The sequence below is a fragment of the Acinonyx jubatus genome, chromosome X (assembly GCF_027475565.1).
Source record: "Acinonyx jubatus isolate Ajub_Pintada_27869175 chromosome X, VMU_Ajub_asm_v1.0, whole genome shotgun sequence".
Lineage (NCBI taxonomy): Eukaryota > Metazoa > Chordata > Mammalia > Carnivora > Felidae > Acinonyx > Acinonyx jubatus.
Window position 1 is genome coordinate 11245831 of NC_069389.1, and position 13756 is coordinate 11259586.

At 36.7% G+C, this 13756-nt stretch overlaps 1 protein-coding gene across 1 annotated transcript in view; it reads right to left on the reverse strand.

Annotated features, from left to right (window-relative positions):
• FANCB (FA complementation group B) overlaps positions 1 to 13756 on the reverse strand; it is a 50298-nt gene that overhangs the window by 23709 nt on the left and 12833 nt on the right. Inside the window, exons 5-9 of the mRNA XM_027054703.2 lie at positions 9174 to 9302; positions 5484 to 5650; positions 4462 to 4922; positions 4106 to 4343; positions 3267 to 3588 (exon numbers count right to left, since the gene is read on the reverse strand). Coding sequence (XP_026910504.2) covers positions 3267 to 3588; positions 4106 to 4343; positions 4462 to 4922; positions 5484 to 5650; positions 9174 to 9302 — 1317 coding nt within the window. The remainder of the gene's footprint in view (positions 1 to 3266; positions 3589 to 4105; positions 4344 to 4461; positions 4923 to 5483; positions 5651 to 9173; positions 9303 to 13756) is intronic.

Genomic DNA, 13756 nt, shown 5'->3' on the forward strand with positions numbered 1-13756 from the left:
AAGACATGAATAGACACTTTTCCAAAGAAGACATCAGAGGCAAACAGACACATGAAAAGATGCTCAACATCACTCATCATCAGGGAAATACAAGTCAAAACCACATTGAGATACCACCTCACACCTGTCAGAGTGGCCTAATTTAACAACTTAGGAAACAACAGATGTTGGCGAGGATGTGGAGAAACGGGAACCTTCTTGCACTGTAGGTGAGAATGCAAACTGGTGCAGCCACTCTGGAAAAGAGGATGGAGGTTCCTCAAAAAATTAAAAATAGTATTACCATACAACCCAGCAATTGCACTGTGAGGAACTTATCCAAAGGATACAGGAGTGCTGATTCGAAGGAGCACATGCACCCCAATGTTTATAGCAGCACTATCAACAATAGCCAAATTATGGAAAGAGCCTAAATGTCCATCAACTGATGAATGGATAAAGATGTGGTATATATACACAATGGAATACTACTCGGCAATGAAAAAGAATGAAACCTTGCCATTTGTAACAGCGTGTATGAAACTGGAGGGTATTATGCTAAGCAAAACAAGTCAGTCAGAGAAAGACAAATATATGATTTCACTCATATGTGGAATCTGAGAAACTTAGATGACCACAGGGGAAGGGAAGGAAAAATAAGATACAAATAGAGAGGGAGGCAAACCATAAGAGAATCTTAAATACAGAGAATAAACTGAGGTTGACAGGGATAAGGGGGGTGGAGAAAAATGGGTGACGGCCATTGAAGAGGGCACTTGTTGGGATGAGCACTGGGTGTTGTATGTAAGTGATGAATCATGGGAATCTACTCCTGAAGCCAAGAGCACACTGTATGTTAGCTAACTTGACAATAAAAAAAAAAGACTGAGAAAAACTGAGTAGTCAATTTTATATGGTATAAAGAGATGTTATCAGAATAATAAAAGATTCATTTATATATTATTAGAATTCTAAAAGGAGCTGCTCATTTTGAAGATATTTGTAACAAGGGTATATAGTATCAAGTTGTTTGCATGCATACCCTTAATTTGGCCTAACATTTTTTTCATACTGGGGACAATTCTAATAGTTATACTTTATGGGTTGCTGTGAAGGATTTAAGCATACATATGTATGGATATGGATATTTGTATGTATGTGTGTTTCTAGGTTACTGTTCGGCATATAGTTGGCAGTTAATTAATGTTACCTTTCTTCCCCCTCCCTCAACCTACTCACCGAACAGAAAAAGGTCCTACATAAGCTGGCTTGCACATGTTCCTTAGGTAAGGGATCAGGAGGACAACAGAAAGTCTGGCGTCTGAAAACTGTGGCATGCTCCATTCTAAAACAAAACTCATTTTCACTTCAGTGTGGATTTGGGAGAAGCGTTTTTGAGGGTACCCTCAGATTCAAGAGGGCAGTGGTCAGAAGAATGTGCTTACAGGTACAAACCCTAGTGACTCATAAGAGAGTGGCAAGGGCATCATTCGCTGCAACTTTGCCTTTTCTTGTATGTAGTGAGTAGAAAAAATATACTGGAGTACAAAACTCACTTGCAAAGAGGTTTTTTGGTGTATATAGAGTAATGCTTTTTGGTTCCTTTTATAGATTAAAAAAAATAAGCAACATGCTTTTCTTCAATTATCCTAACTTTCCTAGCAATAAACTATTATAATTAAATTGTTTACTTTCTGACAACCTCCATTTTACAATTTAGTTCCTATATTTTATACATGGCTGTTCTTTCAGAACATGTCACAGGCAGTTTGAATGTATCTTCTGACACATAATGCTTCCAGACTTCCCATAATTAATCCTGAAAGAGAGCTGAAGGGTTCTATCTCCACTCGTAATGGATTACTAAAACGAGAGGTAGCATGTTATATGGACAATCATAAAAACCAAGATAAGAAAGTTATAACCTATATTTTCTAAACCCATCTGTGTCACCAGATCATGAGGTACAAGCATTTTGAAGGCATGGTGGAAATTAGCACTTCAGAGCTGCAAGCATGAAATGCCACTTTCTATCATCATCTGTTTCTTTCAACTGAGATCAAAACTTCCATCTCACTTAACATTTTAGAGAGAAAAGAATCCAAAACACTCTTTTTGGCCCATGCCCTTTTGTGTGTTCCCCTCTCCCGACATTCTCTCATTACTCCAGAATTCTTATTTTTCCCAAGAAAGAATAGGCTGAATCTTTACCCCTTTGAAATGTCTCACTGGACCTCTTAAAAATCACTTTTTAACTGTTCAGTGAATTTTCACTTATTTTGAAATGTCTCAGTCCCTAAGGGAGCATCATATTCTTTAAGTTACTTTAGTTACAATTCTGTATCTTACCTTGGCCTGGAGTTGGAATTACAAACAGCTTAAAGCCATTTTCAGTTTTTTTAAAGAGTGGTGTATGAAGTATGTTTAGCCTTTTGAAAGAAATATGCTTTTCAGAGAAATGCCCTAAAATTTTCATATTTCTATAGACTTACACAATTTCCAAGGAGCTTTCTAATAAAATTTAAATTAACAAGGGGTTCAAAGATTTTCATTTTAATGGTCTCACCTAGACACTGCCGTTTCAGTTTGCACAGAAACTTGTGAATCCTAACAACCTTGTTTATCTGTTTGAAGCGGATTTTTATACGCTAGGTTCTACTAAACAGGATACAATAAAAGGACCATTTACTTTTTTAAAGGTTTGGACCAAAATACTGTTAGATCACTTCAGTCTTCACTTAAGTGGTAACTTTAAGTAGGATTTGTCATCCTTGGCATTACTGACATTTGGGGCAGCGTCACTGTTTGCCGTGGGAGCTGTCCTGTGCAGAGTAAGGTGTTTAGCGGCACCCCTGGTCTCCACCCACGAGATGCAAATAGCAGCCCTGCCACACCCTCCCCACCTCCAATTACTTCTCACAGCCAAAAAAAAAAAACCAAAAAAAAACCCCCCAAAAAAACACCACGTCTCCAGACACAGCCAAATCCCTAGGTGGGGGATGTGGGTGGAGAGAAGCAAAATGACCCCAGCTGACAATTGCTGTTCTAAGGCGTGCTGTTCTGTGCACCGCCGGTAAAGCCTCGATCTTTATTTTTGCAAAGGAGGCACAGAATGTAAAATTAAAACAAATGTGGAACCAAAACGTCCTGGCAGAGAAACTATATTTCAAAATATAATCAAATTGAGATGGTAATTATAAACCAGCCAGTTTCTGTGCAGCAAGGTCTGATCTCAGCTGAACCTCAGCTAATTTCAAAGTCATTTCTCTATAAAGAGCACCACTCACTTTTAGGTTCGTCCCCAACGTTTGCGTCTTTTCTCTCTGAAATTCTTTTCTGTAGGGATGGATGTTTTCCTTTCTGTCTGATAAAGCAGCCACAACACCACTACTCTTTTCTTTGCTTGCTTCGCAACTCTGCACCAAGTTGTTTTCAACCTCAACTAAGGCAGAAGAAAGAGAACCAAGGATAACCAATTCCTTCTCCAAAGATGATGCCAAATGATCAATTAGGAAATCCTCACTTCCTGATTTTAGTTTTTTCAAGAAACAATTTCTAGGGAGAGCTCCGATGAGATTATGAAGGCACTGGAACAAAACTGTTTGATTCCTGAAATAAAAAAACAAACACAATATTACAAAACTCGGGACAGCACAAAGCAGTCGTGTACAACTTACTGTAGTAATCACTTAATATTCATCTACTGATGAATAGAACCAATACTGCCTGCATGTGATCTTTTGATATAATTCAGATTGTAGCAAGCAAATATACATATCCTATACCAATCCGTTAATGTTAATCAGTTGCTTCCTGATGACATTTTTTTCTCTGAGTAATAACATCAGTATTCTATTTTTAAAATTTCATTGTCGGGGAAAGATAAGTAGAAATCTTAAAATAACTATTAGGTCCTAACCGACTAAAAAAAAAAAAAAAGCCAAAAACAAACATGAAGTTAAAAGCTTCAGTTTCTAAATGAGGCCACCTGTGTCCATTCATGCTATCCCAGGCAATGACGTGAACGTGTCCCACAGTGACACAGATATCTACTCTGGAGATGACTCTTGGACCACACACATATGCACTAACTTCTCTGGACATATTCCAATTTGATGGGCATTACCTGGAATAGACTATCAAAATCCCTTCAAATGGTGTTCTTTGTTTCCAGTTAAAGAGTGTGCCATAGAAACTTCCTGGCCTTTTGCAAAAGCAAATTTCTGGAAATTCTTGGATTACTTCACATTTCATGCGTTCTAGTAGCCACGTCTTCATTGAAGTCAGAGAATAGGTGGGCGATGTGATTTGAAAACAAGTTCTGTTAAATGCTGTGAGAAGTGCAAAGAGATCTTCCACGTGTTCTATGAGAAAAACATGTCACAAGCTCTGTCATTAAACTGTCCATTATCAAATAGAAAGAGTTCTTAAAATTTTCTAATTCAATTAGGTATATGATTAAAAAGTACCAACAAAAATTACCTATAGGTTTCTTCTTTGGAAATGTCAGCAGGTATTTCCTACTTGAAAGATCTTCTAGACTTACGAAAAGTCTGCCACACCAAACATAATGATCTTCAGAAGAGTTACCATTTTCCCTCTCCCTAATTTGTAGCAGCACAATGCAACAGAAATCAGTGAATGCTAAAAGTGGTGAAAAAGGTGTTACAGCAGTAATGACTTGCACACACTCTTTCTCAGATGCTTGTTCTCCAGCAGAGCTTTCCTCATCCTTCTCCTCTTCTTCTTCCTCTTCCTCTTCCTCACTATCAATAGTCAACTTGATCCTTTTTGCCTCTGATCCTATTTCACATGGCACTGAGCGTGATGCTGGGGGAAAATCCCTACTCAACTTGATCGCCCTATTGTGACACTTAATAAGCCGACAGCTGGAGCTATGAGCTTGATCCATTACCAGTGATAAAGTCACATGATTCAGGGACCTGTAAAAAATCCAGAGTTGAGTCCAAAAGCTCATTCTTTAGAATGAAAGAGATGATTAAATGCTACACAAACAATAACAAAACTATATCCTCTCTTTTCCTAGAAAGTATCATTTCAAATTATCAAAAAATTAAGTGCAAAAACCAAACACATTTTTAAAGATCCTGTAATAGCACATTTCTTGAAATAGGAAAGCCAACAACACTGTAAATACGTTGAACTTTAGGAAAATAATTTCCTTAGGAGAAAGGAACAGTAAAATAATGCTGGATTTTATTTTTGAGGTAGCTTCCCCCCCCCCCCCGGTTTAGAGTAAAAATTGTATTCTATACTCCCCTAAATAACCTGAATAAACTCTACTTTTTAATATAGAACATTGTTTACCCCTCAGCAATGATAATGTTTTGGATACAATATTGTGAAAATTAATTTCACCTGTTTCCATTTACATTTTTAACATGGCTGATTAGAACATTTAAAATTCCTTATGTGGCTAACATTATATTTCTGTTGGACACTGCAATTCTAGACCATCAAGATAATGTTATCATGATACTTACAGCTTCAAAGAAGATGTCGTTTTCACTCCAACAACCAAGCTATCATCTATTACACGGTACCATATCTTCTCTATTAGCCGTTCTGAATCTTGAAAATCATCTGGTATCTTTTCCTCAAAGGTGCAGACAGGGCTTTCTTCTTTACCACAAAGAGTAACAAGATGTGTCTTAAAGAAAAACATGTTTAATAACTTACTACCAAAAAAACTACCAATGTGGCAAAACTAAAAAAATAATGTAAATCAGCTTTCAGTCGGGCCTTAAAGCTTACATATTTTAAAATACACTGTCATCTGCACCATACAATTTTATACTATAGGCTATATATAAATCACTAAAACAAAATTTATAGAACCTATATATAATAAACTATCTACTGAGACCAAGAAGCATGGCCTGACTGGAAACAAGATGGGGTATCCAACACAGACGCAGCAAAGATATAAACTTGGAGTCCAAAATAACCTGATAATATATGTCCTGGGTGGGCTGAGAACAATCCAAAGATTATTAAAGTGACTTAGACTAAAATGATAACTGTAAAATTTTGTACAAATAAAACTGATTAAAAATCTTTAGACTGGTGATCAATCATGGCTAAAATTGTACTCTTAAAGTCCAGGCCATATTCACTCACTTCCACACATATATCGATTTATAACAACAATAGAAATGGTGGGAGGAGGAGAAATAATAATCATAATGATTCAGAACACTTACTGAATGCTTACTACGTGTCCAGCACTGTTCTCAGTGTTACTCAGGATTCAATCTGCTTAACCTTCACAAAACCCCCAGTACCTTAGTTAGGTAGTATTATTATGTACGTTTTCCAGGTAAGGAAGATAGGAGGCTAAGGTCACACAGCTAGCAAGTGGCAGAGCTGGGATTTGAACCAAAGTAGACTGGTTCCAGAGCCCATGTCCTATTTTAACCATTACTCTATACTGCTCCTCTATGTGGTAACTACTGAAAAAAACGTATGTAATATGTAATAAGATGCACTTACATTATAGTAGGCTGAACAAGTTTCTAGGAATCTGATACCTTTGCCAGGAGCTGTGAGATTTGAGACAGGCCATTCATCTGAAACCTGGGGTGATTTTTACTGCCTGCCAGAATTGCTTTTAAAATTAATCATGTAAACAGCCCAAAATGGTGCCTTGCACATAATTACTTCAGTGCATTAATTTCGAAACATTTCTTCCCCTTTTCTAATACTAGCAAAATCACTGGTATGAGGTGGGAAAGGGACATGGGGGAGACTTTTAACAATGACTTTCATGAGCTTTCCCAAGAGATTAGAACAGTAATACAGAAAAGCAACATGCTGTGCTTTTGTTATGATTCTTACATTAATGGAATCATATTTTGGACCCAAGTCCTCATGTTGCTAAGACTGAAATACAGACACAAGGCATAGACTGCTGCAAGACTGGTCAATCTAGAAGGAATTCCGAGCTAGGCACTAAGGTGACTTGAGGGAGTAAAATGTAGTATCAAGTTTCTCCATGTCCAGCTTTTCTTAATTTATTTGTAATTTTACTACACTGTCTTTCTCTGTATGGAACTAATGTTCATAAATACTATTTTTTATGAAGTTGAAGGAGTTTTTGGTAACCTTCTACACTACTGTACTGACATAAGTAATTGCAAGAACCTAAAGAGGTTCTTATGCTGGTCAACCATAAAGAAAATGAGAGTAAAATTATAAAAAGCAGATATAAACACTAAAAAAGCACAGCAATTTGGGGGCATTAACTACAAGAATAAATAGCCTTAGAAATGAACACTGCAATAGATGAAAAGAACGATTATTATAATAATGATGAAATTATGTATTCATTAATAAAAGGTTACATAATGCTCAGTATATTCTGTTTAAGAAGTCAGAAAATATATAATTCACTTAGGGGTGTTTTCTATTGAAACTACACAAATAAAAATGTTTAATAGTTAAATCTTTTAAACAAAAGGACTTGTTCCCCAAGGCTCCTGACAACTGGGATTTTAGTATCCTATAGATTAAGAATAATTTGCAAATTGGTAAAATACTGACTCCTTAATCAAATATTTTTAAGTCACAAAAGTCCAGCATTATAATCCCTGCCACTTTGCTTCTTGCCTCCATTGAGTGGAATTTTCCAATATATCCAAATATTCCAATGTAAATAACTCTTCAAGACCCACAACTATATGATCAACTCATCTTTGACAAAGCAGGAAAGAATATTTAATGGAAAAAAGACAGTTTCTCCAACAAATGGTGCTAGGAAAACTGGATGGCAATATGCAGAAGAATGGAACTGCACCACTGTCTTACGCCATACACAAAAATGAATTCAAAATGGATGAAAAACCTAAACGTGAGACAGGAAACCATCAAAATCCCAGAGGATAACACTAAGAGGATAAACAAACCTCTTTGACCTCGGCCAGAACAACTTACTAGACATGGTGCCAGAGACAAGGGAAACAAAAGCAAACATTAACTACTGGGACCTCATCAAGATAAAAAGCTTCTGCACAGAAAAGGAAACAATCAACAAATATAAAAGGCAGCCTACAGAATGGGAGAAGATATTTGCAAACAACATATCTGATAAAGTGTTAGTATCCAAAATCCATAAAGAACTTATCAAACTCAACATCCAAAAAACAAATAATCCAGTGAAGAAACAGGCAGAAGACATGAATAAACACTTTTCCAAAGAAGACATCCAGATGGGTAACAGACACATGAAAAGATGCCCCACATCACTCATAAGGAAAATACAAATCAAAACCATGGTGAGATACCACCTCACATCTGTCAGAATAGCTAACATGAACAACACAAGAAACAACAGGTGTTGGCAAGGATTCAGAGAAAGGGGAACCCTCCTGCACCGTTGGTGGTGCAACTGGTGCAAACTGGTGCAGCTACTCTGGAGAAGAGTATGGAGGTTTGTCTCAAGAAACTAAAAACAGAACTACCCAACACCCCAGCAATTGCACTATTAGGTATTTACCCAAAGGATACAAAAATACAGATTCAAAAGGGGTACACGCACCCCAATGTTTATAGAAGCATTAGCAACAATAGCCAAACTATGGAAAGAGCCCAAATGTCCATCGACTGATGAATGGATAAAGATGTGGTATGTAGGTATGTACGTATATATATACACACATGTACATACATATACATACAATGGAATATTACTCAGCCATCAAAAAGAATGAAATCTTGCCATTTACAATGAAGTAGGTGGAACTAGAATGTATTATGCTAAGCAAAATACGTCAATCAGAGAAAGACAAATACCATATGATTTCACTCCTATGTGGAATTTAAGAACCAAAACAGATAAACATAGGTGAAGCAGGGGAATGAAAGAGAAGAGACTGAAATAAACCACAGAAGACTCTCAATGACAGAGGACAAACTATGGGTTGACAGAGGAAGGTAGGTGGCAGATGGGCTAGATGGGTGATGGGTACTAAGGAGGGCACTTGTAACACTTGGGTGTCATATGTAAGTGATGAATCACCAAATTCCACTACTGAAACTAATATTACATTTTATGTTAACTAAAATTTAAATTTTTTAAAAAAGGAAAAAATTAAAAAGTAAAAAAAAAATGACTTCCAATAGCTTGTAGATTTTCAATTCATAAAATGATACAATGGTCACATGATGAATTTTACCTTCTCTGCAGCTGATGTACTTTCATCTTTCCCTTGAATCAGGTTTATTAGAATTTTCCAATATTTTGAAATAATTTTTTCCTTAAGCAAGAGATGCTGCTTTAATTCCTGAATAGAAGCCAATCCAACCTGTAAGGTAGCAAAAAAAAAAAAAAAATCATTGCCAGAGACATCATTTCAAATGAAGTCTGACAATACCATTAATTCAGAAAGTACTTTCTCCAAATTCGTTTATTAATTCATTTTTCCATAGAAAAGCAGAGAATACTTCTCAGAGCAAAACTATTTTCTTTGTAAATGTTAAGTAATTATAAAGGAAAAAACAGAGCAAGTAACTGCAACAGAGTTTATATATCAAACTGAGAGAATGCCAATGTATTAGCATGCATTTCACCACTGAATTAAGTAATCAATCAATACGAACATGAATGTGTAATCCATAAGAATAAAAATTAAGGCCTACCAACACTCCTATCCCCCACAAGAAAACTATTTTTCTCATTGCTGAAATAATTTCGGCTTCAAAAAGCAAAGACATCATTATGAGTAGAAATGGTCACTTTTAATTTGATACTATTTGAAATCCTGTTTAATATAACATCTATAGCAAATTTATTTATTATTTGAGAGAGAGAGAGAGAGAGAGAGAGAGAGACAGCACAGGCATACAAGCTGGGAAGAGGGGCAGATGGAGAGAGAACCCTAAGCAGGCTCCACGCTCAGCACAGAGCCCAATGCAGGGCTTGATCCCATGACACTGGGATCATGAACTGAGCCAAAATCAAGAATCAGACGCTCAACTGACTGAGCCACTCAGGTGCCCCTATAGCAAATTTTAAAGATAACACATAGCCCCCAAACTGTTACAAGTTTAATTTTGTGCTAATAAACTCAGTGCTGGGGTCAACTCTTAACTACAGAAAACAAAGACTGGGCAAAGAGCAATCCATTCCTTTTTTTATACCAGATAAATAGATTTCACTACTAAAGATGGAACATTCATGAAATATATTTTGCTACTGAAAATTTAAAGTCATGTCTTTGAACTTACAGAAGCTATTTCATTTCAGATGGATACCTGAGACTATTGAAGTATTAATCCAGCTTTTAATGTAACATGTTTTTCTATACTGGAAAACAAAACGCATCCTGTTTTTAAATTCCTTTCTTTCAAATTACAGTGAAAGTCAGGTAAATTCCCTAACTTTTTATTGGTGAACAGAAGTTAGAAAGTAAAGACTGAATTATATCTTACCTCACTGCACAAAGTAGGTAAAGTGTCTAGCTATTATTTAAAAACCATCTGTTGACCTATTTCTGTGGGCTCCACATTATTCACACTGTATCACTCACTCCCTGAGTAATTTGTCACTTACGGAGAGGGAGCTGGACACGTCAGAGGGGGAGAGTCTAACTGGAGAATGCTGGAGGGGTAAGGAGTAGAAGAGAGGAATATGTAGGCAGACTGACAATGAAGGTACCCTCAAAAGTTACCTGTGTTCTCTCTTCCCTACTTTCAATATGCACCGCCCCCAACTCCAGGACTAAATACTGAATCATTAGATTATTCAAATATTCTATGTTGTGAAGTACTATTATAAAACTATAAAAATAACCACATGGTAGCACATTTAAACAGCATAAAAATACATTTCAACTTCCCTTTCTAGACCCTCAATCCCATTTGTACAGCCAACATATTGTTTATCTTTCTAGAACCTTTCCATGCTTATGTTAAGGAATGCTCTTTCTCCTCACTCTAAGGAAGTAAAATCCACCCCAAACCAAATACAGGCACATAGGGCGCTACAAGACACCAGACCTTGCTTTTTTGTTTTTATTGCGATTTCTCTTATACATGGAGAAGAGTGAATACAGAAAACACTTTACAAACTAATCATGAAGTCAACACCCAAATAACCATACGCAGTTGGCTGCCCGTGGACCCTCCCTAGTCACCAACTCCTCTTTTTCCAACGGAGACAACACTACCCTGGCCTCTTAAGGTAACTTCCTTGTTTGTCTATATAATTTTACCATCACCGTAACTCCTAAAGAGTATTTTTAGCTTTTTGTGTGTTTTGCTTTGACACCTTTTATGAACGGAATAATTCTGTATGTACCAGGTTTTAGAGTCATCCCATTTGTCACTAGTAGTTGTAGACTTTCATTGCGCTGCAGTATTGCATCATGTGACCATACCAGCTCACTTCTCCATCCTTCTGCTGATGGACATCTGGATTATATCCAGGCATAGGCTATTACAAACAGTGATGCTGTGAACATTCCTGTACACATGCACAAGTTTCTCCAAGGTCCTGGTCTCCTTGTTTCCCCTCCAACTTGTTTCCTTCCGACCGTTCGGTTGGAAAACTAATTTTATAAGGGAAAGAACGGTGAAACGGACACTGGTTCAAGTTCTGCCTGTCACTTAACCTTTCTGGCTATTTGCTTCCTCATATATAAAATGGGGGAGGGGGAAGGAAGACTTGTTAATCTCTAAAAGGCCTTCCAACACTTGGAAATGTTTTTATCCAAATTGAGAGCTAGTAATAACGTGTGGATACTTGAAATAAAATGGACATGCAACTATGTCTTATTCACTTTCATATGTTCCTGCCTCCCCTGTGTTTTTTTTAATATTTTCCTCCAACGACTCTGTGCTATCTTCTGAATAATTTTTGTAACATAGTTTGGTTTGCTTCTTTGCTCTGTATCTCTTTGAGTCAGCTGTTAAACTCATCTGATGAGACATTTTTATTTCAATGTATTTTTTAGTTCATAGAAATGCTATTTGGTCATTTTCAGTGAACAGTTGCTCATGATGCCTTGTTTATGTGCTTAGTTATTCTGTGGATGGCTCATTTTCTTTGAAAAATTACTTGTGAGATTTATAAGAGGCTGTGGATAAATGTGTGTTTTGAGAGAGGACTTTGTGTTTGTTTCTGCCAGTTGCCTAGGGTACTACCGCTTTAGGTTAAACACAAATGCTCCCAGGGCAAAAGCAGTATCAGTGTTCTCTGGTTTCTCTCTGGGTTCCAGCCTTTAGAGCTTGGCCTGACAATTTATATTTTCACCTCTCTGAAGCTTTTAGGGAGATTTTAAAGACATATTTCAACTATGATTTTAACTTGGTTTTATCAGAAGAGTTGGTCCAAATAAAGTAGGTGACACATTACCAGAGGTGGAATTTCTAAAAGTCATGCTTTCATAAATTAAATTATTTTGGCATCATTTCTAACTCAGTATAAAGATCTACCTTATTCTTCTTGATAGCTTCATGGTATTCCATAGTTCAGGTATATGATAACTGATTTGCCAAACTCCTAATGATGGATATTTAGACTGAATTTTGTTGTCTATAAATACTATATAAACATTCCTATAAAATCATCTTTGTTTACTGTACAAGTATATCCTTAGGACAGATTTCTAGAAGTAAAGTGGCGAGAGTAAGAAGAAAAGTCCTGTCCACATTTTAATAGCTGTAACAACTTTCCTTCTGAGGAGGTTGAGCCACTTTACATTCTCAGCAATACTGTTTCTGAATGCATATTCATATTAAGGAAATTAATCATTTTTTTAAGAGACAGAGAGAGGGAGGGGGAGGGGGCAGAAGGAGAGAGAGAATCTTAAGCAGGCTCCACACTTAGTGCAGAGCCAGACACAGGGCTCGAGCCCATGACCCTAGGATCATGACCTGAGCCAAAATCAAGAGTCAGATGCTCAGGTGACTGAGCCACCCAAACGTCCCAAGGAAATTAATCCTTCATCGCTTGTTACAATAACTATTTACATAATTTGTCTTTTTATATATTTTATTTTGTTCAGAGCACAAAAGGTTTTTTTTTTTAACTTTTTAAATGTTTATTTTTTTGAGAGAGAGAGAAAGACAGACACAGAGCATGAGTGGGGGAGGGGCAGAGAGAGAGGGAGACAGAATCTGAAGTAGGCTCCAGGCTCTGAACTGTCAGCACAGAGCTGGATGTGGGGCCTGAACTCATGAACTGCGAGATTATGACCTGAGAAGTCAGCTGCTTAACCTACTGAGCGACCCAGGCGCCCCCAGGGCACAAAAGGTTTAATGTAATCAATCTTTTCCTTTTTGGTTCCATGTCCACTATGATATTTTATTGTCTACTGCCAACATGCATATCTAATATGTGTTCAATAAGCATTTAGTAAATTCACATTATTAAAATAGTTACAAAAATGTTTTGAAGAGCCTGCAAAGTACAAATATTTACTATATGGCCCTTTACGAAAGAAGTTTGCCAGGGACAGAGAAAAAAGTAAAATGACAACACAAGGAAACAGATAAATCCAAAAAGATGGACAACTGGCCTCGCCTCCTCATTAGTCTCATTGTAAAAAAGCGGGGAGGGGCATTATTCTAGATAAAAAGACAAAGACATATAATAATCAACTGCAAGTGTAAACTTTGACCAGACCCTGAGATAAGCATATATAAAAAACATTTTTGAGGCACTTAGAGACATCTGAATACAGAGAGAATAGTAAATAAGATTAAAAGATTATTACTAATTTTCTAACTGTAACAATAGTATGGTATGGCTACATAC